Genomic DNA, 26,711 nt, shown 5'->3' with positions numbered 1-26,711 from the left:
TTTTATGACAGAAAAATATTAAACAAAGTTCTATTATTAAATTTTTGTTCGCTTTTGAAACATCTACAAAGTAAAGTATTTTATCATTAGTAAAATTAGCCTTAAAATTAACTTGAGTTATATCCTAATGTTTACTAATAACAAAGAAAACCTTTTAGAGCTAGACTTTACTTATTTCGAAACTAAACTGATCACAAAATGAAGAAAGAAAATGTTACAGATTAGAACTAAAAATAGTTTAAAAAGAACTTATTCAATAACATTAATCAACAAAAAGAAATAACAAACAACATCACAGTTTTCCAAAATAATTGACTTAAAAATCAGGACGCGTACTTTTTTGTCCATTCCCTGCAAACTCTATCGTGCTTTTCGCGGTTTTTTAGGAACTGTTCCGCTATTTCCGGCACCAGGGGTCGGTGGGGGTCGCAGTTGGTGAGAAAGGACCGGATGGCCAGCAGCAAAGTGGAGACCCTGTAGCCGGAAACCAACTTGGTGTCGAGGACGTCAACGCATACCTTGCCCTTGCTATCAACGTTGCAATGGTTCACTTTGGTCAGGAAAGTCACTCTCGGCGGCTTCCAAGGAAAACGAAGCGTAGCACAAACTTACCTCCCTCGAAAGGGCTGTCCGGATGTCCTTCCATCACGCACTGCCACTTGAACGAGCTGTCGCCCTTCAAAGCGACGCTGCACCCCGTTGGAGGGTTCTCCAGGTTTTCGGCGAGCTCCTTCTCAAGTCTCCTTGCTGCGACGTCATTGTCCTTCTCGAGTCTTTTTTCTGCGACGTTTTTGTCGCTGTCCAACTCTTTTCCGTACATTAGATACAAAAACTGCCGAGAAGTTAGGAGCTTTGGGAGTTCCGGTGGCTTTTCAGATTTGACTTGTGTTCCAGCGAGCTCCGCAGGACTTTCAAGAACAAATGTGTTTGAGCCAACGGGGATGCAATCACTTTAAGGTCGTTGAACATCGAAGTTGTTTGCTTGTGTTGAGACTTATCATTAGTAAATTCCTCCACATTGTTGTTCTGATCGATTGGTTTTTCTGAATGTTTCAGATAACTCATGAAGTTTGGACGGTGTTAACGACATTTTACAGATAAAGTAAATAATTAGTTTTAAAATTATTATTATTTATGTTGATTTTATAAAAAGTAAACTGTTTCAAATGTGAAGTAAAGTTCCTTAAACAAGTTTTAAGGAACATTACAGTTTTTAAATTTAAATGATCTTAAAATTAGATACATACTATGCTACAGATTATTTAATTTGAAATTGAAATAATCTATACAATCTAATAAGAGAAATAACGTTAAGCCGGTAAATAAGTTAAATTATAAAAATAAAATAAAAAGGTCAGTGTCTAAATTTAAAATTTAAGTTTTACTTCACCACTATAAAACTAATTAAAATTCAATTAACGCATTATAAACAAGTTTTAAAACCTAAAAAATACAAACAAAACTAATTTAAAATAATTTAACAATATTTATTTGTAACTACCAACGTTTTTAGAACTCAAACTCAAAATTTAAAATACCCGTTTCATTTTTATACAGACATTTATAAATACTTGCAACTGATTTTGTAATCATTGATTTATCAAATTAGTAAGTTAAACATCGAAAAAATGTTGATGGCATAGCATCAACTTTTTTTAAGTTTTGTTTACAGACTATAAAACTTAATGATTATAAGTATTTTTATATGTAAAATCAAGTTTCGGTGACGAAAAATTGCGACCTCTTCAAACAAAATGATATACTAAACTGAACATAACAATGTGTCTTATCTATAATTTTATTTAAACACTTATTTATGAATGAAAGTCTAAACAAAAACTTAAATGTTACATGTTCGAAAATTCAAGCTTATCAGTGTATAATAAGCTAAAATTAGAATTAGCTTTAAAATAAACTGAATTTAATTGTTATAATGAGTAAAAAAAAAAACTAACTGAGTTAAAAAATTTTTGAAAAAAGTTGAAAGATATATATATACCTTAAAATTTATCTAAATGTAATTAAAATTATCTTAATCTATATCAGCAGAAGTATGTGACATACATTTTGGCTATACATTTTACAGGGGCTAAAAATGTCTTACCAAACTTGATAATTGAATTATTCAGATTCGATGGACTTATAGTTGTAAAAAAGAAACTAAGCAATGTAGATATATAAAATTTTAAGAAAAAAATGCAAAGATTTACTAAAAGCATAGGCTTAAATTTAATTATAGAAAACCTCTCTTTAAAGATTGAATACTTAGATCTAAACTGTAACCTACTGAACCATACATCCTACCCATACAAAAACTACAACAACAAAATAAAGTATATAAATTAAAAATTAACCCTTATTTTAAGAAAATTACTAAACGTATTCAATCAAATTCGAAAAATGATAGAGGCAGTTCTTTCTAAAAATTCAAATAACAAAAACATGTTCTACAAAATATAAAAGACTATAATGATTCTTTAAAGATAAATAGATACAATTCTGAAATTAATTATACAGAAGAACGCAAAATTAAACTAAACACAAAAAATGAAAAATTATATGGTTCAATCCCCAAAATTACGATTATGTCAAAACAAAAATAGGTAAAAGTTTCTAATAATAACAAACAAACGTTTACAAGAAAATATTAAATTGGAAAAATATTTAAACAAAATCGATATAAAGTTAAGCTACAATTTCATGACAAATATTAAAAAAATAACAAAAAATAACATCAAAAAAACAATAAACAGCAATAAAATATCTCAAGATAAATCATGTAACTACAGGAAGATACAAACGTGCCCCCTGGAAGGAGGAGAATGTAGGGCAGAAAATGTAATTTACTAAACTACAATGAAAACAGACAATACATCAAAAATGTACATCAGACTAATGGCAATCAGCTAAAAATTTGTATAGCAACACACAATACAACAATAAATAGTAAACCTCGACAAAAACTATCTCAAGTAAAAACAACAAACCGAACTTTCAAAACTAAATAAAAAATTAAAACAAGAATTACAAATTAAATTGAAAAACACTACAAAGGAAAGAAATCTAAATCAGGAGCAATAACATGCAAAATGTGCTTAAAAGAAGCTTTATAAATACTTGAATCTGATACAAATTGCACCAACAAAGTTACGGAAATAATAAACTTTTGCAGACACAGAAATAAATTCTTATTAATAAACTGAAAATTAGTCAAAGCTTAAATATAGTACATAATAGGTTTTTGACTTTTTCATTGAGTTTTGTTGATATTTGGTTGAAATTAAAAAGTTTTTAGATAGCTCTTAATTCAACTTACATAATAAATAGCTCTTAAATCCGTTACATTAACTTAAAAAAAATTGATTTTTGAATATTTTCATCGACGTTGAGTTTTGTTAATGTTTTGTTGATACTTGGCTTTAACTAAATTTTAGATAGTTTTTAATTCCATTTAGATAAACTTCAAGGTATAAGTATCTTTAAATTAAAAAAAAAAGCTCGTGATTCAGTTATTTTTTCTTTTTACTCATTATATTAATTAAATTCAGATCGTTTTAAAGTTAATATTACTTTTACCTAATTATACACTGATGCTGAATTACCAACCAAGGAGAATGATTAGGGGTAGTAGTGATGCTACGAATAATGTAGAAATTAGAATAATAAAAAAAAAATATAATAAGGTAAAATTTTGTAGCAGTGCTAAACTGACGATAAGCAAAAATTACCCTTCGTGCAAATGTATGTACATTTGTACATTTTTGACACTTACGAAAATGTTAATACTATTTTTTAACTATAACTGGTAACGGATGTGTAATTCCAGTTTACTTGCTTTAAATTTTACCAAATAATTGAGACAATTTTTCTTTAATATTAAGAAACAGTAGAACAGTTATTGAAATCCTTAATTCGTATAAATAAGTGAACGTTTTTTCACAAAAAAGTCTAATTATATTATTTTATTTACGAAGAATCTATAATTAGTTGGAAAGCCTTACAATTTCAATTAACTTTTAAAAATACTTTTGCTTAGATTTTATACAATTTTATTAAAAATAATGTAGATAAAATGTTATAAATTAGACCTATTGATGAAACATCTTTAATTAAAAGTTTTAATCTGTTTAAGCTACAAGAATTAATTCAAATGCCATGTTATTGAATCAAAATTAGACCATATAGCAATTTTCTTTGCATAACTTTTAAAAAATATGTTTTGTTAAAGAGATAAAGAATAATTTAATTACTGTACTAAATTCAAAAAAATCTATTTAAGATAACTCAGCTACAAATACATTTTTTATGAACTAAGTGGAATTCTAATTAAAAATACTAAATACTTAGTAACATAAAACCTGGTACAAATTAGACAAAGCTTATTGTTTTAAGATAAATTAAAAGAAAACATTTGAGCAAATTTCCGTTGTGTTCTAGTCATTAATCTGCCATACGACTAGTTAATTGTTTTAAAAGTGCAAAAGAATTGAGAGTAATTTATTTTTAAGTCTTACAAACTTTGTAGCCGAGAAATTTTAGTAGCGGAAAATAAGGTGAGTTTCTTTATAGGTTCGCTTCAACCATTCGCCCTTCGCTGTTTCGACGCAAAAAACATTTGATGAGATTTTCAAATAAATAACATATATAATAGGAAACATTTAAAAGCATAACAAATGTTAAATAAATAAAAGTTAAATAAAAAATTGCATAACTTAGTCTACTTAAATATTTAGTTGTTTTAACCAAGCTAAAAACACACACTTTAAACAAAAAAATTTCAAAAAATTTTATCATAAGAAGCGGCCTGACTGAAAGTTGTTTAGATTAATCTTAATTTTCTTTTTTTATAACTGCAATCTAATAAAAATATTACTTTTAAGTATCAAAATAAACTGTAACTATAGGGCAGGGGTCGGCAAACTGCGGCCCGCGGGCCAAATGTGGCCCGTGAAAGGTAAATTTGCGGCCCGCGAGCACGTTATTTTTTTGAATGGAATGCGGCCGCGAAAGAAATTTTTGCGGCCCGCGACTATTTAAATGTGGCCCGATGAGCAAAAATATATTTTAAGTCAAATTTGTTTGATATATTTAGTTTTAAGTTCCTGTATAACATTTTAAACAATTAAAAGACTTAAATGATTTAGCTTTAAAATGTGAAAAGGACAGGTTAGCATTCTACTAGGGCAGGGGTCGGCAAACTGCGGCCCGCGGGCCAAATGCGGCCCGCGAAGGGTAAATCTGCGGCCCGCGAGCACGTTTTTTTTTTGAATTGAATGCGGCCCGCGAGAGAATTTTCTGCGGCCCGCGAGCTACTAAATGTGGCCCGCGGAGCAAAAATAAATTTTGGTGAAATTTTTTTTGGTAATTTAATTTAAATTTAATAATATCGTTTTAAGTCCCTGGTTATCATATTAAAACATCTAAAAGACTTTAATGCTTTGACTTGAAATTGTTTAAAAGACAGATTATCATTGTCTAGTGATTTTCTATCAGTTTCAAAATAATTTCCTATTGCATCAGCAAATTTTTAGCTGAAAAAAGAAGTGCTCTGATTCAAAAGGTTGTTTATATACAATACTTATTTAGTAAATAAACTTAACGCAAATGTTTTCCATGGTGTATATATGTAATGCAAAGTAACTAAATAAAACTTCATTTTGAACAGTTCAGGTATTTTGTTCAACATGTAAAAAATACCTAATATTCTTTTTTAAATGTTTTATCACAGTAAGTTATATCTAAGTGTGCACAAAAACAAATAAACACCCCAACGTACATAGTAATCAACTTAAATATTATATGTTATATATTATAAATTGCACAAAATATTATATATTGATATATTATATTTAGTGATTGTAAATTTATTAAATTTACAAGTTCTTAATAAAAATAGTTAAAATTCCAGCAATTAGGCATCTTAATTTTGTCACAAACTTGGAATTTGTCAGGGTAGTTTGAAGACGTTTCAAATCTCAGACCAGTTTAAGCTTTTTTTCAGTATTTAGCTTGAATTGCTTCTTTTGTCATAAAATTTAAATCTAGATTATCATGCTAGTTTTTGGCACTCATTCAAAGATTTTTTGCTTTGAATGGAAGAAAACAAAACTTATGATTTATGCTTTGTTATACTCACAGTTATGGTTATAATTATAACATGTTTTATATTTTAAGTCTTGCAGCTGCCATACTTTGAAATATTGTTTATATTAATTTACAAGTGTGAACAATCAGTGTTGACATAATACCTTGAATTTGACAATTTGGCTATAAAAACCAGGAAGTTGATAATTAAAAAAAAACCTGGGTTTTTTACACATAAAGTTTTGAAATTTCTAATATACACAAAAATCTACCATACAAAATATTTTAAACACATTTAAAGTAGCTTATCACTATCATTTAATTTTGCTATATTTTTTAAAACAATTTTTTTTACTATAAACTTAGTTTTATACTGAAAATAGAACCAAAAAATTGTATTATCAAATACCTTGAATTCACAAAACATGGAAAAACTTTCTTTAGAACCTTTGACAACCCAGAAACTGTTTACATTCTCTCTTAGGGTTGAAAATAGCACAAATATTTTATATTGTAATTTAACAACACAGGAAAAACTTTTCTACAAAATAAGCTAGAAAAAAAGATCATACATTATAAAAAAGAGTATTTTATTATGGTTGAAACTTATAAAGTTTATGCCTTATGGAGTTCATCATTATTTATCATTGTAAACTATTTTGTATTAAATACAGGGTTGCAACTTTACCTGGAAACCTGGAAAAGTCTAGAATTTGACAACTTAGGTGATAATAACCTGGAAAATCTTCAATTTTGTATAAAAACCTGGAATTTTAAACAATACATTCTCAGTAGTAAAAGTGAGTTAAATATAAACTAAATGAACACAAGTTTTTATTCATATAGAAAAGTACTATAAAATAACTTCAATGATTTTTTTTGAAAAAAGTTGTTTTTATATTTAATATAAAGTACACAAAAAATAACTGATATACCTAAGGAAAGATTTTAGAATTTTGAATCCTAAAAAATCATTCAAAAAGTAATTTTTAAATTAAAAGCTTATTTATTGTTTTTGTTTGAAGTACATAGTTTTAAGTACATTTACTTGTTAATGCTTGTTTAGCTATATTTTGTGATGTAATGTATTTTTAAACAGAAATTTGTACTTTTTGAAGAATTATTTACTTATTTTATTACTTACAGCTTTTTAGTTAACTTTTTAGTTACTAATTTCTTAATTTATGATCAGTAGAACAGACTGCACTAATTTTATTTGTTTGATTTAATTTTTTGAGTATCTGAAAATAAGAATGTTAAGCATTGTGTTAATAAGTTAATTCATGTTTCTGTGTTCTTTTTGAATTGTTCTAAAAGTTTTTGGTAAATGTACTTTATTGTAAGATTACAAAGCCAATTGTATTAATTTTCTTAAATTTGATGTGATTGTATAAAACTAGTTTGAAGCACCTTATACTCTTTTTATCTTCAGTTATTTTACTAATTTTCATTATTATAGGACTGCAAAGCAGATGGTTATAATTTTCTTAAAATAATTTTATTTAGTTTGATGTAAAATGTGAATTCATGAAAGCAGATTTGAAGCACTTTATTCTCTCTTTGTTTCCAATTCTTTTAGTTAATTTCATTATTATAGGACTGCAAAGCAGTTTGTTTTTATTTTCATAAAATAATTTTATTTAGTTTGATGTAAAATGTGAATTCATGAAAGCAGATTTGAAGCACTTTATTCTCTCTTTGTTTCCAATTCTTTTAGTTAATTTCATTATTATAGGACTGCAAAGCAGTTTGTTTTAATTTTCATAAAATAATTTTTTTGAGTTTGAAGTAAATTCATGATAGCAGAATTGAAGCTAATAATACTCTTTTTATTTTCAATTCTTAAAGTAAATTTTTTTCATTATAGGACTGCAAAGCAGTTTGTTTTAACAGCTGTTACAGCTGTTGGTTATTAAATTTTGTTTTGAATAACTCTTACCTTTTTTAAACAATAAGAATTACAATGATTTTGATTTGATTAGATCAGTTAGTTTATATTTTTTCATTTCAGTATTTAATATTAATTTTAGAAAGTTGATAAGTTCCTAAAACATGAGTAAGTCCACACCAAAATCAAGAAAGATTGAAGAAGAGCAACGCAAGTTCAACAAAGAGTGGACATATGATTACTTTTTTGTTCAGCATTTGGGAAAGAATCATTGTTTGATTTGTAACCAAAATGTATCAGCAACAAAAAAGTCTAACATTAAGCGACATTTTGAAACTAACTATGAGAGTTACAAACTTTTAGTAGGTGATGCAAGAGTCGAAAAAATTGCTCAGTTAAAGTCAGCTTTAACTAAACAAGTGAGTATGTTCCATAACTACATAAGTGAAGCAGAAAGATCGACAAAGGCAAGTTACAAGGTAGCACAGTTGATTGCTAAATGGAAGAAACCATTTACTGATGGGGAATTTGTAAAAGAGTGCTTAATGGAGGTAATAGAATGTGTTTGTCCTGAAAAGATAAAAAAGATTTCAGATATTTGTCTTTCTGCGAGGACAATAACCAGGCGTATAGAAGAAATTTCTGAAGATGTGAAAATGAAACAAATAAATCAAGTAAACAAGTTAGAATATTTCTCGATTTGTTTAGATGAGAGTACTGATGCAACAGATACTGCTCAGCTTGGAATTTTTATTCGGGGTGTTTTCACTAACTTTAAAATATTTGAAGAATTTCTAAGTTTAGTCCCGATGCACAGTACGACAACAGGTAAAGACATTCTTGATGCAATGTTGAAATGCACTGATTTAATGGGTATTGATCTTAAAAAGATAGTTTCAGTCACAACTGATGGAGCCCCTGCAATGATTGGCAAAAATAAAGGCTTTGCCACTTTGCTTCAAAACCACATTATGAGTCTTGGGCATTCAGGTAACCTTGTTAAGCTTCACTGTGTAATTCACCAGGAAGCATTATGTGCCAAGACAACAAGCTTAAACAATGTTTTGAATATAACAGTAAAAGTTTCGAACACAATTTTGTCAAACAAACTCTACCACAGGGAGTTTAAAACAATAGTAGAAGAAGCAGAAAGTCAATACGGGGACCTTGTCTACTTTTGCCCTGTTCGTTGGTTAAGTCGTGGTGAAATGTTATCACGAGTTTACGGTTTAAGAAATGAAATAGCATATTTTCTTAAAAATAAAAAAATAAGTATTACTGTTTTTGAAGATAAAGATTGGTTATCAAATTTAGCTTTTCTTGTAGACCTCACAGGGCATCTAAACAGACTTAACTTGCAATTACAAGGAAAAAACCAGTTAATTCCTGAAATGTGGTACCATATTGATGCCTTTGAAACCAAAATACGATTATGGACAGCTTATTTAGAAAATAACGACTACAGTCATTTCCCAACCCTTGAAGCGAACAAACCAACAAATAATTTGGTTTTTTTGGATGCTATTAAAAATTTATCTGACGAGTTTTCAACACGGTTTTCTGACCTTCGTTCTTTGGAAACTAAGTTTAAATTATTTACAACTCCATTTGATCTAAAAGAACTAATGATCCCAACTAAATATCAAATGGAATTAATTGAGCTTAAGTGTAATGTTCAATTAAAATCAAAGTTTAATGCGTGTAAAAGCATTATGGAGTTTTACAGAAATGTGTTGCCAATTAAAGACTTTCCTATGTTATCGAACAACGCAAAAGAAATAGCCTGTATGTTTGGCTCAACCTACTTATGTGAGCAGTTATTTTCTACTATGAATTTTACAAAAAATAAGCTCAGAACTAAAATAACTGATGATCATTTGAACAACGTCCTAAAGATAGCATCATCCTCTTTATCTGCAGATATAAATAAGCTTGCTAAGAAGAAGCAGTAAAAGTAAGTGTTTTTACAATAAATACGGCTTTTTAAAAGTTGTTTTCAACAAATATACTATTGTTTAAGTTAGTTGAACTATTTATTGTAAACTTTTATAAGGTATTTTTAAAGCTTGTGTATAAATGCTGTTTAGCTATGTGTTTTTAAAACTAGATTATTTTTTAAGTAATAAAGGTGATGCTAAACTAATTTTAATTTGATCACTTTACTTTTGTTATACTAGACTAGATGGTTAACTTTATGGTAGAGTAAAAGATTTGTTAATGAAAAAAGCATTTAGTCACTTTAAATTAAAAAAAATAAAATTTGTACTATTTAAGTTAATACATTAAAATAAGTTTTTCTTAACACTTAAATTAATTTCTAGAATTTTTTCCATAGTTATTTTTCTAGTTCTTTAATATATTTAATATAAATTTCAAATTTTTTGCTAGTAGAGTATTCAAATGAGTATATCCATAATGGTTATTTATATAAAAATTTATAGTAATGATAATTGTAGTTATTTTTAATACCTCATTTTATGAAAATAAAAAGAGTTTTAATTAGTTTTTTAAAAACAGCTACAGATGCAGAACCAATGAAAAATCTCATTTGTTTCGTATGTGATTCAAATAATCTTTTCCTTTATCTATTTCATTATTAATTCTTTTCTCATTTTTTGCGTTGTTTGATAAATTATAATACTACTTAATTACAAAATAAACAACTTCAATCCAAGCTATAGCACGCATAAAACTTTGATTATATATGTACGTTACAATCTAACTTATGTTTTTTGTGTAATTTTTCTAGGATCTGAATTTAGTTTCTAAAATTTGTTAAAAAAAGTTGTTTGATAAGTTTTTAATTGCATTTAAAAAGTCAAAATCTGTTATTAGTTAAATGTTTCGAATGTTGTGTAAGTTTTTATAGTTGTTTTCTTTTATTTGAAACTCCATGGTCTTAATTTTGTTTTTAAAATCATAATATGGTACCACATTTCATAGAATAACTTGTTTTTTCCTTGTAATACCAAGTTAAGTTGCTTAGATAAATGCTTTAAAAAGTTTTTAATTCAAACAATATCTCCTTTTTATTAATTACTTTTGCTGCTTTATAAATATTTTAACAATTTTTTCTGATCAGTCTGAAGACAATCATGTTCTTTGTTAAAATTGACGTAAGCTTTTTTTTTTCGTTTTTTGCAATAACTCCTAATTAAAGTTTTTTAATTCTTTTAGTTGGTCTCATATTTCACATTTACTATTTTTAAATGGAAAAATCTTATTGTAGATAAATATTTGTTATAATACTGAAAATATAATTCTACTTCATTAATGGTTTAATAATTTTTCGTTTTTTTGTTATAAATATTTTAAACACTTAACTGTACATTCAAGCTGACTTATAAAATTTATTTTTTCTGTGTATATTTAATTCACTGTTAATAAACTTCGTTTTTTTTTTGTTGCAAATTTTATCTTAAACAGGGTTGCAAAATAAACTGCCTAGTTAAGAAATTTGTATACACAGACTAAGTTAAATCTGCTAACACATTTTTTAAAACTCAGGTCTGTGTGAAACTTATTTATTAAGTGCTTTAAGTAAATCTATGTTACTCAGAATAGTTTTATGATTGTAGTGTAGTTTATCTATTGTAATTTATTCTAGGCTACGTACATATTTTGTACTGTTAAAAATTAATAAAAATTTATATAGTTTAAGCTTGATAAAGAGCAATTTTTTAGCTTTTTTAACTTTTAACAAACTTAGACTGGTTTTACTTAAACATTTTTGCTCTTAAAGTGACAACTATGTAAATGACTAATAAATTAGTAATAAGCTATTCGAGTGATGATTATGTGAAAAAATTGTTTTAGATTTCTTAAATGCAAATAGATATCATTCTTTTTAGTTTACTAATTACTGAATTTTTAAAGAATGCAAATTTTAAAATCTTAAAATTTATTTTCAATGTTTAATTATTTTTTGTTTGAAAAAGTGTTTGATAACATAATAAATGTATAAAAGTGACTCATAAAGTAATTCAACCTTGATTTTCATAGAAGCTTTGTAAGTAAAATAATAAATTTATTAAACTTAAATTTAACTGTGTACATAGTTTATTAAGACTTAAATATATTAGTCAAAGTAAATTTAAACAATTTTTTATTATTATTTAAATAGATAGTGTATGTGTAGCTAAAAGCAAATCAGAATGATAAACTAAAAAAAAGTAAACCAAAAGTGTGACTAAAACCGAAAGATTATTTAAATGTAACTAAAACTAAAACTGCGGCCCGCGAGGGTTTTTGAAACTTGAAATTTGGCCCGCGAGCACCAACTGCCTGCCGACCCCTGTACTAGGGTATTTTCTCAACTTACTAATAATTTTCTTCTTACAACAGCAAATTATTTTCTGAAAAAGGAAGTTAAAAAGTGCTTTGAATTAGTAAGATAGTTATATAATACCTATTTGGTAAAAATACATTCAAATGTTTTCCGGTTTTGTATAATGCATACAAATGCATAGTAATGAACTAAATTGTCGTTTTTTATACCTAATTTTCTATTACAGATGTTTTGTTTTTAAATGTTATATTCTAATTTATACAAATACATTTTAAATAACATAATAATAATGATAATAATGATAATAAGAAGAAGATATACGTTTTATTTGTTTTGGTTTTGACACCTTTGATATTTTAGAAGTTTTCTTTGATTTTTAAATTATTAACCACACACCAATAAACGAAGATGCTCATATTCTAAACCGTTTTTTACTTAATACTTAACGAGATAAAATTTAGTTCATGCATGATTATAGTTTCTACATGTTATATCTAAGTGTGTACAGACACATTTAAAACAATATATATGACATAAATTAAGTTTTTGTTAGGTATACTTTTTGATTTTTCAAACCAAGTTTTTTGGCAAAATAAGTTAATTTTTATTCGTTGCATACTAATATAAACAGTTGCTGTTTTTTGGAACTACCTATTTAATACAAACTAGATTGAGAAATTGTAATTTATTAAGTTGATACATTTTTAATCAAAGTAGTTCAAATTCGATCAAATAAACAAATAAAAATTACCACACACTAAGAATATGACTATTTGAAGACTTGAAATCTCAGGTAAGTTTAGTCATTTTTCAGTTTTTGGCTTGAATTTTTTTTGTATTCTAAACTATCACGCTAGTTTTAGTGACTCCGATTGCCTTTTTTAATTTAAAGAGTCGTAAATTAGATTTATGATGTATGTTTTTTTCATAAACAGTGTTGGTTTGAATTAAAATATATTTAAAATTTTAAGTTCTGCAGAAGATATAATTTGAATTTTTATTTATACTAATTGTATACATATAAGTGTGAACAGATAGTGTTGACAAAATCCCGGAAAAGCTCGGAATTAAAAAATTTATACTTAAAAAATCTGAAAAAGTCTTGAGTTTGAGAATTATAGAAAAAACCTGGAATTTTAAACAATTTTTTATGTAAAGTAATAAAAGCTCGATTTGACACAAAAATCTACCAAATAAATATTTTTTATTAGAAAACACATATAAAGTATCTTGACAGTATCTTTTAAATTATACTATTTAAGACAGTTTTTTTAGCATTAACTTAATTGTATACTAAAAAAAGAAGCAAAAAGTTGTACTTTTAAAAAATTTATATTGATGCATTGTACCTTTGCTTTTAAATTGTCTTTATCTATTGTTGTGCTTTGTATTGGAACTAAACCTAGAAATTCTTCTAAAATGTACAAATTAGTAAATACACCTATAATAAAAATTCTAAAATTAGCAATATCTGTTGTATCAGTTCTCGCATCTTAACAGATTGATTTAAGTCCTTATTTGATTTATGCGGCTTTATAATCTTCAGACATCTCCTAAATGCGACTTTTTGTTCATATTGAAGAAATAAACATAAACATTTTGCTAACGCAAACACAAATTATTTAAATAAGTTATTACTCTTAAAGGTATATTTTTTTAGTAATTACTTTGGCTACTTAAGATTATTTAAGACGCAAAAAATATTTTCTAAAGTTAACATTTTTCGATATGAAACGGTGGTTTATAATACAAAAAAAATTATAAAAGTGACCCATAAATGTTTCTCTAGCTCGGTTTCTATATAAAATTAGGTTGTAAGTAAAATAATAAATGTATTTTATTAAGTTTAACTTATTAAGTACTAAAGAAAGTACATATTTTATTAAGACTCAAATATATCAAACAATGTAAATTTTATTATAACAGATATTTATATATTAAATAGGCATTCTATGTGTAGCTAAAAGTCATTTAAAGTTTAAAGTAATTAAGTGAATAAAAGTAAAACTATCTCTGGTGTGACCAAAACAAAAGTCCAAAAATTATTCAAATATCACTAAAACTAAAACTATGGCCCGCGAAGATTTTGAAAACTTGAAAATTGGCCCGCGAGCACCAACTGCCTGCCGACCCCTGCTATAGGGTATCAAAGTTGTTTTTTTTTTTTCAAAAATTAGTTTTGTTTGAAAGCTAATTCCACATTTAGACTGAAAAATAACTATGACTGCATGAATTTTTTGATTTATTTTTTATGTAATTAATTATATTAAGAAGGTTCAAAAATAGATTGTAATTAATTGTAGACAACTTGTTTTAAAAAGTATAAGGAAAAGTATAAGTCTTTTGAATTTTAAAGATTAAATATAAAGTTTTGTAATACTCGTCAATGTAAAAAATATAATGAGTATTGCAGAGGTTAAAATTATTGCGTACTTTTTTTGAAGAGATTCTATACACTTAATATATATTTTTCAAGTACGGAGACCAGATTGGCAAGTTACATTCAAATTTAGGGCGAATTTATATGAAATACAATTTTTAAGAACATCAGTATCAGTATATATGGAACTATAAATAAAACAATTAATAAAAATTAGTAATAGTAATTAGTGTGGTGATTTCATTTAAAATTATCATTTTTCAATTATAAGTTCTTAAAACCAAAGTGTATACTGTTTAATAAGTCAAAAGTAGAGATAGACGTTGTTTTAGTATTTAGAACCTGTCATTTACTAAAACTTATATTTAACTTATTTTTTAGCCAATGGTAAATTATCTTTAAAGCTAAATAAGATATATTATATAATAAACTTAACTATAAAAGTTAAGTGTCAAAAACTTATTATTTTGCTTTTTTTCTTTCAAATTATGATGTTAGTAAATAAAGCAAAACAAATTTATACTTATTATGAAAAGTTAAAGGTTTTTAAAATATAGATTTGCTAAAACAGTTTCTCACAATTACTAGTAGAAACAAATTTAAAAATTGCCTAATATCTTTTGAAATTCATTGTTTCACAGGTTTCTAAAAACACAAAAACTTTAGATTATTAGCGATAGTTAAATATAAAATATAAGTAAAAGTTATTTGATTTATTTATATAACTAAAAATCTTATAATAAAGTAATTAAGTTTGTTTGTATTGTGAAACTCTAATATAAGTTTAAATTTATAACGAAGAAAAAACTCATAGTAGTCTGCGCTTATTCTGATCTTATTGTTTCTTTCTGTATGAAATCTACATTTAAGTACTTGTTATTAATGTTTTTAGTTTGTGTTATTTGGTCGCAAAGTGCTTTATTTTCTGCATCGCTTTTAATTTTCAAATACTTTTGGTTATGATTTTAAACTAATTTCTCAATATTGCTAATGCAGTTAAGTGAGATTTTACAACTGTTTCTATATAATTCTTTGTTTAGCTTGTGATCTTCCAAAAGTAATTACCTATTAGTTGCATAAAGATTTATCTACATAAGTCCTTACTGACTGGCAGTAGAGTGGGTTGAAGTAGATTGTTTTTCTTGTTGGTGTTGATTTTCCTTATCGAAGGCACAGCCAAAAAGTTTAAAAACATTAATTTTATTGAAATCTATTTTCTTTTTATTTTTTTTCGAAAACATAAAAAAACATTATGTTAACTCAATACATAAATAAACTTAAACTATCAAAGACTTTTCAAATTGTTTTATGCATGATTTAAGAATTTTCCAATGCTTAATTAACCAAGATTGCGTAGACAAATGATTGCGTAGATTAGCGAGAAGTGAAAAATTACTACTATTTAAGAAACATAGATGAGCTGGACACTAAAGAGCTACTTTTATACATTTCAAGAAAACTAACAAATAGTAACTTAACTAATTATAAATGATGTAATACTTTTTTTACATCCCTTAAATATACTTGATATTTTTTGTTAATGATCTTTAAATTAAGTTAAGCTAAAATAAGAATCAATTTTTTTATCACGTGCATATAAGGTCATCGGCACGTTAAAAAGTTTGTGCTTGCAAATTTATTAAATTTGAACATTCTTTGCAATCTTATGCGCTCAACATACGAGTATAATGTTTGAAAATATTTTTTTATTTTAGCTATTTACTTTCATTTTATTTTGTAACATTTAAATTGCAATATTAAATATTAAGAAAATTTACGTTTTTTTGCATAACTTTTGCATCTTTGTTTAGTACAGTACTTTTTATTTTGAATATAACTGGCTGATGATTAAAGCTTTACGAAAAATTTAAAGTTTTATGAAACATATGTATCAGTATTTTTATCGTATTTTTCAAAAAAATTATTTAAATGCCCTTCAAGTGTGCTCTTCAGAAGGTGTTTAAGTTTGAACAATAACCTTATTTTATGCATATATATATATTTATTTCCAAAAAAACAAAACATCCTTATTTTCAATTTGTTGTTTAGTACACTGTACAGTACTTAATATCGTGATAGCTTTTCTATGTTTAAACTACTTGTAAAACGTTTAATGCTATTTCATTTCAGTTATTCAAAATAGTTCAAATACTTACTAATACATGCAAGTAAACATTATTTTACAGTTTTTGTCTATTTTCACAAGGTCTTATAATAGGTGATACATAGAACATTTAGATTTTTTAAGTCGTTAAACGCGACTGCACATCATAATTTTTTCCTTTTACTTATAGTACAGACTGTAAACTGTACCTAAATGTAAATCACATAGTTAGTAAATGCTAATTTTTAAATGCTCAATAAGTAGTCTTGTCTTTTATTTGAAACGGAAAGTGTCCAAATAGATTCACTTTATCCTGGAATTTTTTTTAAATTTTGTTTTTATTAATTTTAGTTGTTCATAAAAATTAATAATTGCTTTTAACAAAAGTATATTTTAAGCGTGCAAGACATAAAATTATTCAACAAAAATTAAAGAAATATTTTTTCAAATAAGTTTTAGCGTTTCGTTGATTTTTTACATCAAATTTTTAGTCAAAAACAAATTAACTAAAACGGTTTTGTTTGTTTTATTTAAAAAAATCCATAGAAATGTAGTTGATTAACTACCTAGCATTGAATTTATTAAAACTGTATTTTTTAAAACAATTATCATTATAATTAAAAATTAGACGAGTGTTTTTTTCTCAGTTCCTTCAACAAAAGCAAATTATTATCTAAAATAAGAATGTAAAGAGTGCTTTGATTTAGTAAACTATTTTCAAAATAACTATTTAGTAAATAAACTAAATGTAAATGTTTTTTTATTTTGCACAAAAGTAAAGCACAATAATTAAATAAAAACGCATAGAATTAACTATAATAGTGAATAAATAATGAATTAATGACTGTCTTACTTTAATGTTTTTTGTTATATTTTAATTATTTATTAAAGCTGCTGTTTTACACATTCATTTTTTGTACACGTAGGAATTAAAATGTTCATTTTGTATAAAATGCTTAACACAACAGATCAAAATAGATTCAAATTTTCACTGTTTATCTTTTTTTTAATCTATCTATCAGTAAAAACTAAACATACATACAGTAACCTATAGCTTATTCATACACCTGGTGTCGATAAGAAAATTGCATAAAGTTAGAAGAGATCGTAAAGATACGAGATATACTTACTATAATTGCTGTTTTTTGATATTGCTTTTAGTTAAAAGCAGACTGAGGACTTTCTTAGCCTTACACTTTTTTACTTTAGTTATAAATATAAAAACAAAAGGCAAAACTATACATGTATTAAAAAAAGGATTTAAATTTACATATAATAATAATACTTGTAGAAAAATTTTACTAATCTAATAATAAGTAGATTTTATTATTATCTTTGTTTATATGTGACTTATTTGATACTTAACATTTGTGTTCTATTCTACTTAGCAAATTCAATTTATAATTAAGCATTTGTTTACAATTAAGAAATGGTGTGGTGTCTATATCAAAATTTGTTTCTATAGCCTTATACAAAATATGCATTTTATGGTGTAAATGATTTCTTTTTTTGAACAAACAAAAATATTTAAATATAAAAAATGTTTACTAAAAAGTAAAAATTGTTTATCCTACTACAAATTTTTTTAATTTGACCTTTGACCGCATCAAGATAAACTTGTCTTGCATTGTATTATACATATATTAATGGATCTTTTGAGTAGGAATGAAATTCATGCCATAAGAATTTGAGAATTTGAAAATTTTTATTTATTAAAAGGTATAAAAGGAGGGGTGATAAAACACCTAAGCTGTAAAGGTAAAAGCAATAGAGTACAATAGGCTCCTTATAGAAGGCAAAACTAAAAATGCAAAAATATTAATTCAAACATATTTAAAATCATATTTTAAATTAAAAATATACAATAAGTCTAATTTTTACAGTATTAAAAAAAATTAAATTCTTATTTTCTATTTTTTTTAGAAATCTAAAATGCGTAACAAAACGAGAGTGCGTAACGTCAGAATTGCGTAAAGATGCGAGAGGCCACTGTACTTCTTGAATAACTTTGTTTTTATTTGTTTTTATATTTCAAGCTATACACACAAATATGTCAGTATAAATGTACATAGCTTAAAATTTTGGAAAATTTTGAAAATAATATCTCAGTGACGTTTTCCATCAAGCACTAGTTTATTATTATTAGATAAAGTTAACAAAGTTTTTAATTTTAGTAATGCATGCAAGAACAGAGATTTTATAAGTCGGACAGTGTGCCCGATTTTAGTTATATAAGAAGTAGTAGCTTCTACTTGTTTCAAAAGCTAGAACGAGAAAATAACTTCAAATGTTTTAGCACTCAGAAGATAAATACAAATCAATTAAGTAATGTAGGAAGGGTAGTATAAGAAGTAGTAGTTTGCTACTTGTTTCTAGAAGTACAATGAAGGAGTCAAAGATAAGTAAAATGGAAATTATATCAAAGGAGTCAATAAGTTTTATGTGGAAAATTACAGAAAAACTTTTGTGCGTGACGTAGTATGTAGAGAAGAGAGTAAAGAAATAAATAAGTTTTTCTTAGTGTGTTAAAAGGATGTTTGGGTTGTTGACGGATCGGGCAAAGGGAATGGAATTGCTCGAGTTTTGTAAATCGTAACCAGCGTACAGTCACTAAGCTTAAGAAAACCTCGAGTCAGTTGTGGTAGAACTTCATCACGTTAATTTATCTCATTGTCGTGTTTTGTTTTTAAATGTATATAAAATCACCATTCACTTAAAGTTGTTTTCTAGACACTAGATTATTAGTAAGCTCAATACATTAAAGTTATCGATCGTTCCATTAGAACATTTTTATAATATTATATATATATATAATTCAACTAAGATTTCATGTCGTCCAAACGCTTATCGATGGACGACATAAAACGCATGACGCGGTCACAAACTAAGGCGATCACCTGACCTAACTACGACCGAACAATCGGTCAGTGGTTATAGTTATATAAGGAAAAAATCTATTGATTTACAAGAAATGTAAATTTGTGGTAATAGTTTACTTTCAATGTATTCAAATTTTAATAAAAAATATTTTCTCGAAGACACTATACAAAAATAAAACTTTTAGCTAAACCTTTAATTGCAAAAAAGATTTTAGATTTTCGTATATTTAAAATTGAATTTCAATTGAATTATACAATTATACATTTAAGTTCTACAACCAATATTCAGATTTTTTGGTTTTTTGCTCTAAATATTTTAATAAAATGTTTGAAAGCTTGTAAAATCATTCGAAACTGTTTGCTAAATTTACCTTTAATATTTTACAGTAGCGTCAATAAAATTTCGCCAGAAACACCAACTTATATTATTTAATTAATTTCCTTTAACTTTGGTAGTTAAACCGTTTAGCTCTTTCTCCTTACTTTAAAGTCGTACAACAAGATAATAACTATCAGCTAAGTTTAGTTGAGTTAATTTAAAATAAAGCTTAGAGTAGAAAGAGTTAATTGTTTCTTAAAATAAGTTTTAAAACTTTTTAAAAATATATATTTAATTCAACTTGGTTGTGAATAACAAACTAAAATACATCCGTAAATGTAATAAAAATTATAAGAAAAACAAAATTTTTGTTGCGTTGAACTACTTCAAATTTCCTCGAAAATAAAAGTGCACTCTTAATTAAATTCGTTTGAGTTTATACGAAAAATGCAAACTGGTGTTCGTGTTGTATCTTAGTGACGTGAGCAGTTTACTATCTGTTTAAACATTAATAGCACAAACATTAAACATTTATAGCACAAACGTTTTTACAAACATTTTCGAATCCATAATTGTAATGTTTGTATTAACTTTTTGATAATAGTATTTTTTAGTTCATATTGTTCTATTTGAATAAAGATATTGTAAAATATAAAGTAAATGTCTATGGAAGCTGAGATCAAAGCCTTGATTGAAAGTTGCAAAATAGGAAAACTGTTGAAAGAAAAATTGATTGCATTTCAATGTAAAAAAAAACAATTATTCAATTCACTCCAGACTGATATTCGTTGATTAAAAACTGAGCAAAATGAGAAAAGTAAGGACATTATAAGAAAAGTTTAATTTTTGGTATTCTTACTTTTATTTATAAGGTTAAGAATAAAATAGTATATATGTCTACGAAATTTAGCAAAAAAAGCAAACATAAATCGTTTATAAAGAAATGAGTTTTCATAAATAACCATTTTACCTGTAAAAAGGTAAGTATCTCCACAAGTAAGCAACTCCTTCATTTTTATTTCATTACTAAAATTACCGAATTCAAAACTTTTTGCAGATTTGTTTTTTGCAGATTTGTTTCTAAACAATAATTAAAGTAATTCCAACAAACTTTGAATTTAGTCTTCCTAATTTAATCTCACAAACTTGCACATTTTTACATAGGTTTTATTAAAACAATAAACTAATTTTAAAGTGCATTGCAAATATTGCTATAATGTATAAAATAATTATTGTGTAAACTCTATACTGTTTTAAACTTATAAAAGCCTCATCATATTGTGCTAAAACTATCAATAAGTCATAAATTATTCAAACAACAGGAAATACAAGTACATTTTATAATTCTCAATAATCCATAATGGTTTTTGTTCTACATTATTTTGCGATTAGTGAAACTAAGTTGTTACAATAAATAAGATTATTTTACAAACTTATTTAAACGGAATCAACTTCTTGAAATTATCAAAATTATCTGATATCAAACAAATATATGTTAAGTTTGAGCATAAATTAGATAATCAAAACGCATTCATTTTAAAATTCTATTAAACATCGAAATGATATACTTTAAGAAAGTTAAATTAAACTTAACGCAATAAAAAGAATACATAAGATACTATAAAGATACAATAAATAGAAAATTTATAACGTTTAGTTGTTGCAACTTTAAAGTTAATACTTAAAACAAGTATTTAAAACTAATAAAAATTCAGTCAGTTAAGTCTCGAGCAATGATTTCTAAAAATTTGAAATTTTCTAAAAATGTACTTATAACTAAACTACGTCATTTACACTTTGTCACACAAACTATTTTATACTTTTTTTAATTTTAATACATGTCTGCGGTTTGTTAGTGTACCGTGAAAGGGCAGAAGTATTTATAAGTCGTTAAACGAGACTGTTAGTTAGACTAATTTTTAAATATGAAAATATATTTTAGTAAGTTAGTCTAACACTAACAAAATGACTGTTAACATAGTACTTTTTATACTATTAGAGAACATTTCTAATCAAAAAAGTATTAATTCTTAGATAATTTATATTTATTTTAAATATACAATAAGTTCTCGCTTACTTACGAACATTGTGTTCACAGAAGAAGTGCGAGAGATCGTAAAGATACGAGAGGTACCAAATACATTTACTATAATGGCTATTTTTTGATATTGCTTCTAGTTAAAAGCAGACTGGGGACTTTTCCATTTATAAAAGTTTGTTTACTTTATTTTTAAATATAAAAACAAAAGATAAAACTATATATTTCAAAAAAAAAAGATTTAAATTTACATAAAATAACAATACTTGTTACTTATTTGATACTTAACATTTATATTGTATTCTACTTAGCAAATTTAATTTATAATTAATCATTTGTTTACATTAAAAAAATGGTGTAATATCTATATACACATTATTTGTATTATTTATTTGTATTTTAAACTCTCATTATTTCATTATATTTTCGTTATTTGACACAGTAATATTTTTATTAGAATTTAAACAAAAAGTGTAGGCTACAGTTTTGTTTTATTTATAGAAAATAACTTTTTTTCTTTTTTAGAATTAATTTTTGCTCAATATGTTGTTTTTATAATCAAGCTATTACGCAGAAATCAACCAGCACATCACTACATACCTTTTGCATAATTGTATCCACTTATCTTTAAATAATTATTATAGTCGTTTTTATGTAGTTGAACATGTTTTTGTTACTTGAATTATTTAAAAATCTGGCCTTAAAGTTTTTCGAATTTGGTTGAATATGGTTGGTGAGTGTTTAATTTTGAATTTATATATTTTATATTGTTGTTGTCTTTTCAGTATAGGTAAAACGTATGGTTCAACAGGTTAAAGTTTAAATTTAAAAATTCAATCTTCAAAAAGAGGTTTTCTATAATTAAATTCATGCCTATGCTTTTAGTAAATCTTCGCATTTTTTACTTTAATTATTATATTTCTACATTGCTTAGTTTCTTTTCGACAGCTATAAGTCGATCGTCTTTATATCATCCAATTATTAATTTTGGTAAGATATTTTTTAGCCCCTGTAAAATTTACAGCCAAATTAACTCACATACTTCAGCGAAAAGAGATTAAAATAATTTTTAACTACATTTAGATAAATTACAAGGTATAGTTATCTTTAAACATTTTTCATAAAAAGTTTTTAACACAGTATTTTTTTTTTGACTCATTATAATAGTTAAATTCAGTTCGCCTAAAAGCTAGTACTAGTTTTACCATATTATACACTGATAAGCTTGAATTTTCGAATGTGTAGAATTTTAGGTTTTTGTTAAGACTTTCTTGCATGATTATGATTATGATTAATAACATTATAGATAAGACACATTGTTATGTGAAGTTTAGTATTTTATTTTACTTGAAAAGGTTTACTTGAAAAGTTTAACCGAAACTCGATATTGCATATAAAAATACTTATAATCATTCAGCTTAATAGTCTGTAAACAAAATGTTTAAAAAAGAAATAATTGTCGCTATACCATTCACATATATTCGATGGTTAATTTAATGATTTGATAAATCAATGTTTACAAAATCAGTTGCAAGTATTTATAAATGTATGTAAAAAAAAGAAAGATGTATTTAAAATTTTGAGTTTGAGTTCTAAATTCGTTGGTAGTAGCAAAAAAAATGTTAAGTAATTTTAAACTAGTTTTGTTTGTATTTTTTAGTTTTAAAACTTATTTATAATGACTTAATAAAATTCTAATCAGTTTTATAGTGGTGAATAAAAACTTAAATTTTAAATTTAGACACTGATCTTTTTAGTTTATTTTTATAATTAAACTTAACTTTCGGCATTTATTTACTTCTCTTATTAATTTGTATAAAATATTCCACTTTCAAATTAAATAAACTGTATTATAATAGGTATGTTGTTTAATTTTAAATTCATTTCAATTTAAATCTGAACCGTTTCTTCTAACTAGTAGAAGGAATCTTACTTCAACCTCAAAATAATTTACAATTGATAAATCAATATAAAAAATTAACTATATATTTATTTTTTCAGTAAAATGTCGTTAACACCGTCAAAACTTCACGAGTTATCAGTAACTCAACATTCAGCAAAACCAATCAAACTGAACAATGTGGCGGAATTCACTAATGATAAGTTCCAACACAATCAAACAACCTCGATGATCAGAGACCTTGAAGTGATTGCATCCCCGTTGGCTACAAACACCTTTGTTCCTGAAAGTTCTGCGTAGGACGCTGAAACACAAGTCAAATCTGAAAAGCCGCCGGAACTCCCAAAACTCGTAACTTCTCGGCAGTTTTTGAATCTAATGTACGGAAAAGAGTTGGACAGCGACAATGACGTCGCAGCAAGGAGACTCGAGAAGTAACTCGCCGAAAACCTGAGGAACCCTCCAACGGGTTGTAGCGTAGCTTTGAAGGGTGACAGCTTGTTCGAGTGGCAGTGCGTGATAGAAGGACCTCCGGACAGCCCTTTCGAGGGAGGTAAATTTGCGCTACGCCTCGTTTTTCCCAAAGATTACTCGTTTTAGCAGCCGAGAGTGACTTTCCAGACCAAAGTTTACCATTGCAACGTGGATAGCAAGGGTAAGATATGCGTTGACGTCCTCGACACAAAGTGGATTTCCGGCTACACGGTCGCCACTTTGCTGCTTTCCATCCGGACTTTTCTCACCGACTGCGACCCTCACCGACCCCTGGTGCCGGAAATAGCGGAACAGTTCCTAAAAAACCGCGAAAAGCACGATGAAGTTTGCAGGGAATGGACAAAGAAGTACGCGTGCTGATTGTTACGTTATAATATTTCTGAAAATGTGATGTTGTTTTTTTTTTTAGTTTGTTGAGTAATGTTATTGAATATGTTTTTTTTCTAAATTAGTTTGAGTTCTAATCTGTAATATTTCCTTTTTTACTTTTTGTGATCAGTTTAGTTACATAATAGAATAAAGTCTAGTTATTAAAAGCTGTCGATTTTTTAATAAAAGTAAATATTAGGACTTAAATAAAGTAGACTTAAAGCTAATTTTACTAAAGAAAAATTTATTTACTTTGTGGATGTTTAAACAGCAAGCAAAAATTTAACAATAACACTCTGTTTCCTGACTTTATGTTAAGAAATCTTAAACAAATATAAATCTACCCTGAAGCGTTTTGGTATGTGGCAACTTAGTTGTTAAATATTTGTTAATTTTTGGATGGTCTATTTTCAAGATAAGTTTTAGATGGCTTGATTTGCTATTTGAATATCTTACTTCTGAATTTTCTTTACAATATAGTTTTTATATATTTTTAGTCAGGTTTAAAGTTTTATCTAAGAAATGACATAAAGTTGTGCCAACCTCGGTATTTATTTTGAACACCACTATCGTTAAAAAGTAAATAATTGTTTACTTTTGATATTTTGTAGAGATAGTTTGCTTTTCCGTTCTGTAAATGCGAGGCCATCATTTCTGTATAAGACGATCTCGTTGGTGTTATAAATAGATTTAAGGCTGTTTAGGACGTATAGTCCTGCAAAGTCGCAAAGCTCAGCGCTGAAAAAAAGAGCCCATCGGATCATCGAATAACGTGTTTTAATCATTTTTAATTTAAATTCTATTGTCATATGCTAAATTTGTTTGCTTGCTGTTTTTATTTGCCTTTAATTTCATTTTTTTACGTATGAAAATATGTGATGAATTTAGAGATTCTCAAAAAAAAGGAAGTTGCATTGTTTAAATTGATACATCTTACATTGTAAAAAAGATTTTTGGTTATTAGATCTAATTCGTCACTAAAAATATCTGTAAAGTTTTTATTAGCCTTAATAAAATTTTGCCAGAAACACCAGCATACACACTTTATTTAATTTCTCTAACCGTCATACTTAAACTTTTTATCTCATACAACTTACTTTAAAATCGTACAACACGAAATAGACTATCATTTAGTAAATCATATCAGTTATCATATCTTTAGTAAAAAAAGTTTATAATATGGTTTTTCAGAATCAGTTTGAATGCCTCTCAAAACAAAATATATTTTATATAATTTGGTTGTCAATAAAAAAATTAAGTTTTTGTGTAACTGTAATAATAATTAGTATAACAATATAAAAATTACTGTCGCGTTCCAAACGACTTCAAAATTTCTCGAAAAGTCAAAATATGTTTTTAAGTGAATTATGTTTTAATTTATACAAAAAGTGCAAACTGATGTTTGTGAGAATTATCATTGACGTAAATTATTTACTTACTGTTTGAACATTAATTTAGCTTATAATGTACTTATTTATTTAGAATGGTTTTATGATAAACAAACTAGAATTGCAATTATTGTTAGTTTCTTTTTCAAACTAATTATTAATTCGTTTCTAAGCTTAAATCATTAGGTAACTATATATTGAGTATAATTATTTTATTTCCAACATATGAAATTAAAGAAATTAATCTATAATACGATTTTTAGTTTTAAGTTACACATAAATAATAACTGCAGTAAAAAAAGAATATTTCAAGAAGTTCTTGTACATTAATGTTTTATAGTTACTAGGCTTACAAAAAAATTTATAACGATTGTATAAAAACTTAAAAATAAATTATTATATTTAGTACATTCCTTTTAAAAGATTGAAATAACATAAATTATTTGCTATAAACTTATTGTTCTTAGTTTAGATTTATGATCTAATTAAAGTTGTTAAATACTATCGTTTACAAGTACATTTCAACGTAAAATTTAAGCAGGAAGAAGAAAAGTAATGGAATACAAGTTTCACTGCTTT

At 26.0% G+C, this 26,711-nt stretch overlaps 1 protein-coding gene and 1 pseudogene across 1 annotated transcript; one reads left to right on the top strand and one right to left on the bottom strand.

Annotated features, from left to right (window-relative positions):
* Positions 1-323: 323 nt before the first annotated feature.
* On the bottom strand, positions 324-820 carry LOC145832630 (ubiquitin-conjugating enzyme E2 E3 pseudogene; annotated as a pseudogene).
* A 7,316-nt stretch (positions 821-8,136) lies between these two features.
* LOC145832629 (general transcription factor II-I repeat domain-containing protein 2A-like) lies at positions 8,137-9,924 on the top strand. The gene has a single exon (XM_082939930.1). It carries the CDS (start codon positions 8,137-8,139, stop codon positions 9,922-9,924), a length of 1,788 nt encoding a protein of 595 aa, XP_082796056.1.
* The last annotated feature ends 16,787 nt before the right edge of the window (positions 9,925-26,711 follow it).

Source organism: Thalia democratica, chromosome 3 (genome assembly GCF_965202585.1).
Source record: "Thalia democratica chromosome 3, ktThaDemo2.hap1.1, whole genome shotgun sequence".
Lineage (NCBI taxonomy): Eukaryota > Metazoa > Chordata > Thaliacea > Salpida > Salpidae > Thalia > Thalia democratica.
Note: the sequence above shows the minus strand (reverse complement) of the source record. Positions and strands in the feature narration are given on the sequence as shown.

What these genes read in the sequence shown, in the direction of transcription:
- LOC145832629 (XM_082939930.1), top strand. Translation starts at nt 8,137, where the DNA reads ATGAGTAAGTCCACACCAAAATCAAGAAAGATTGAAGAAGAGCAACGC.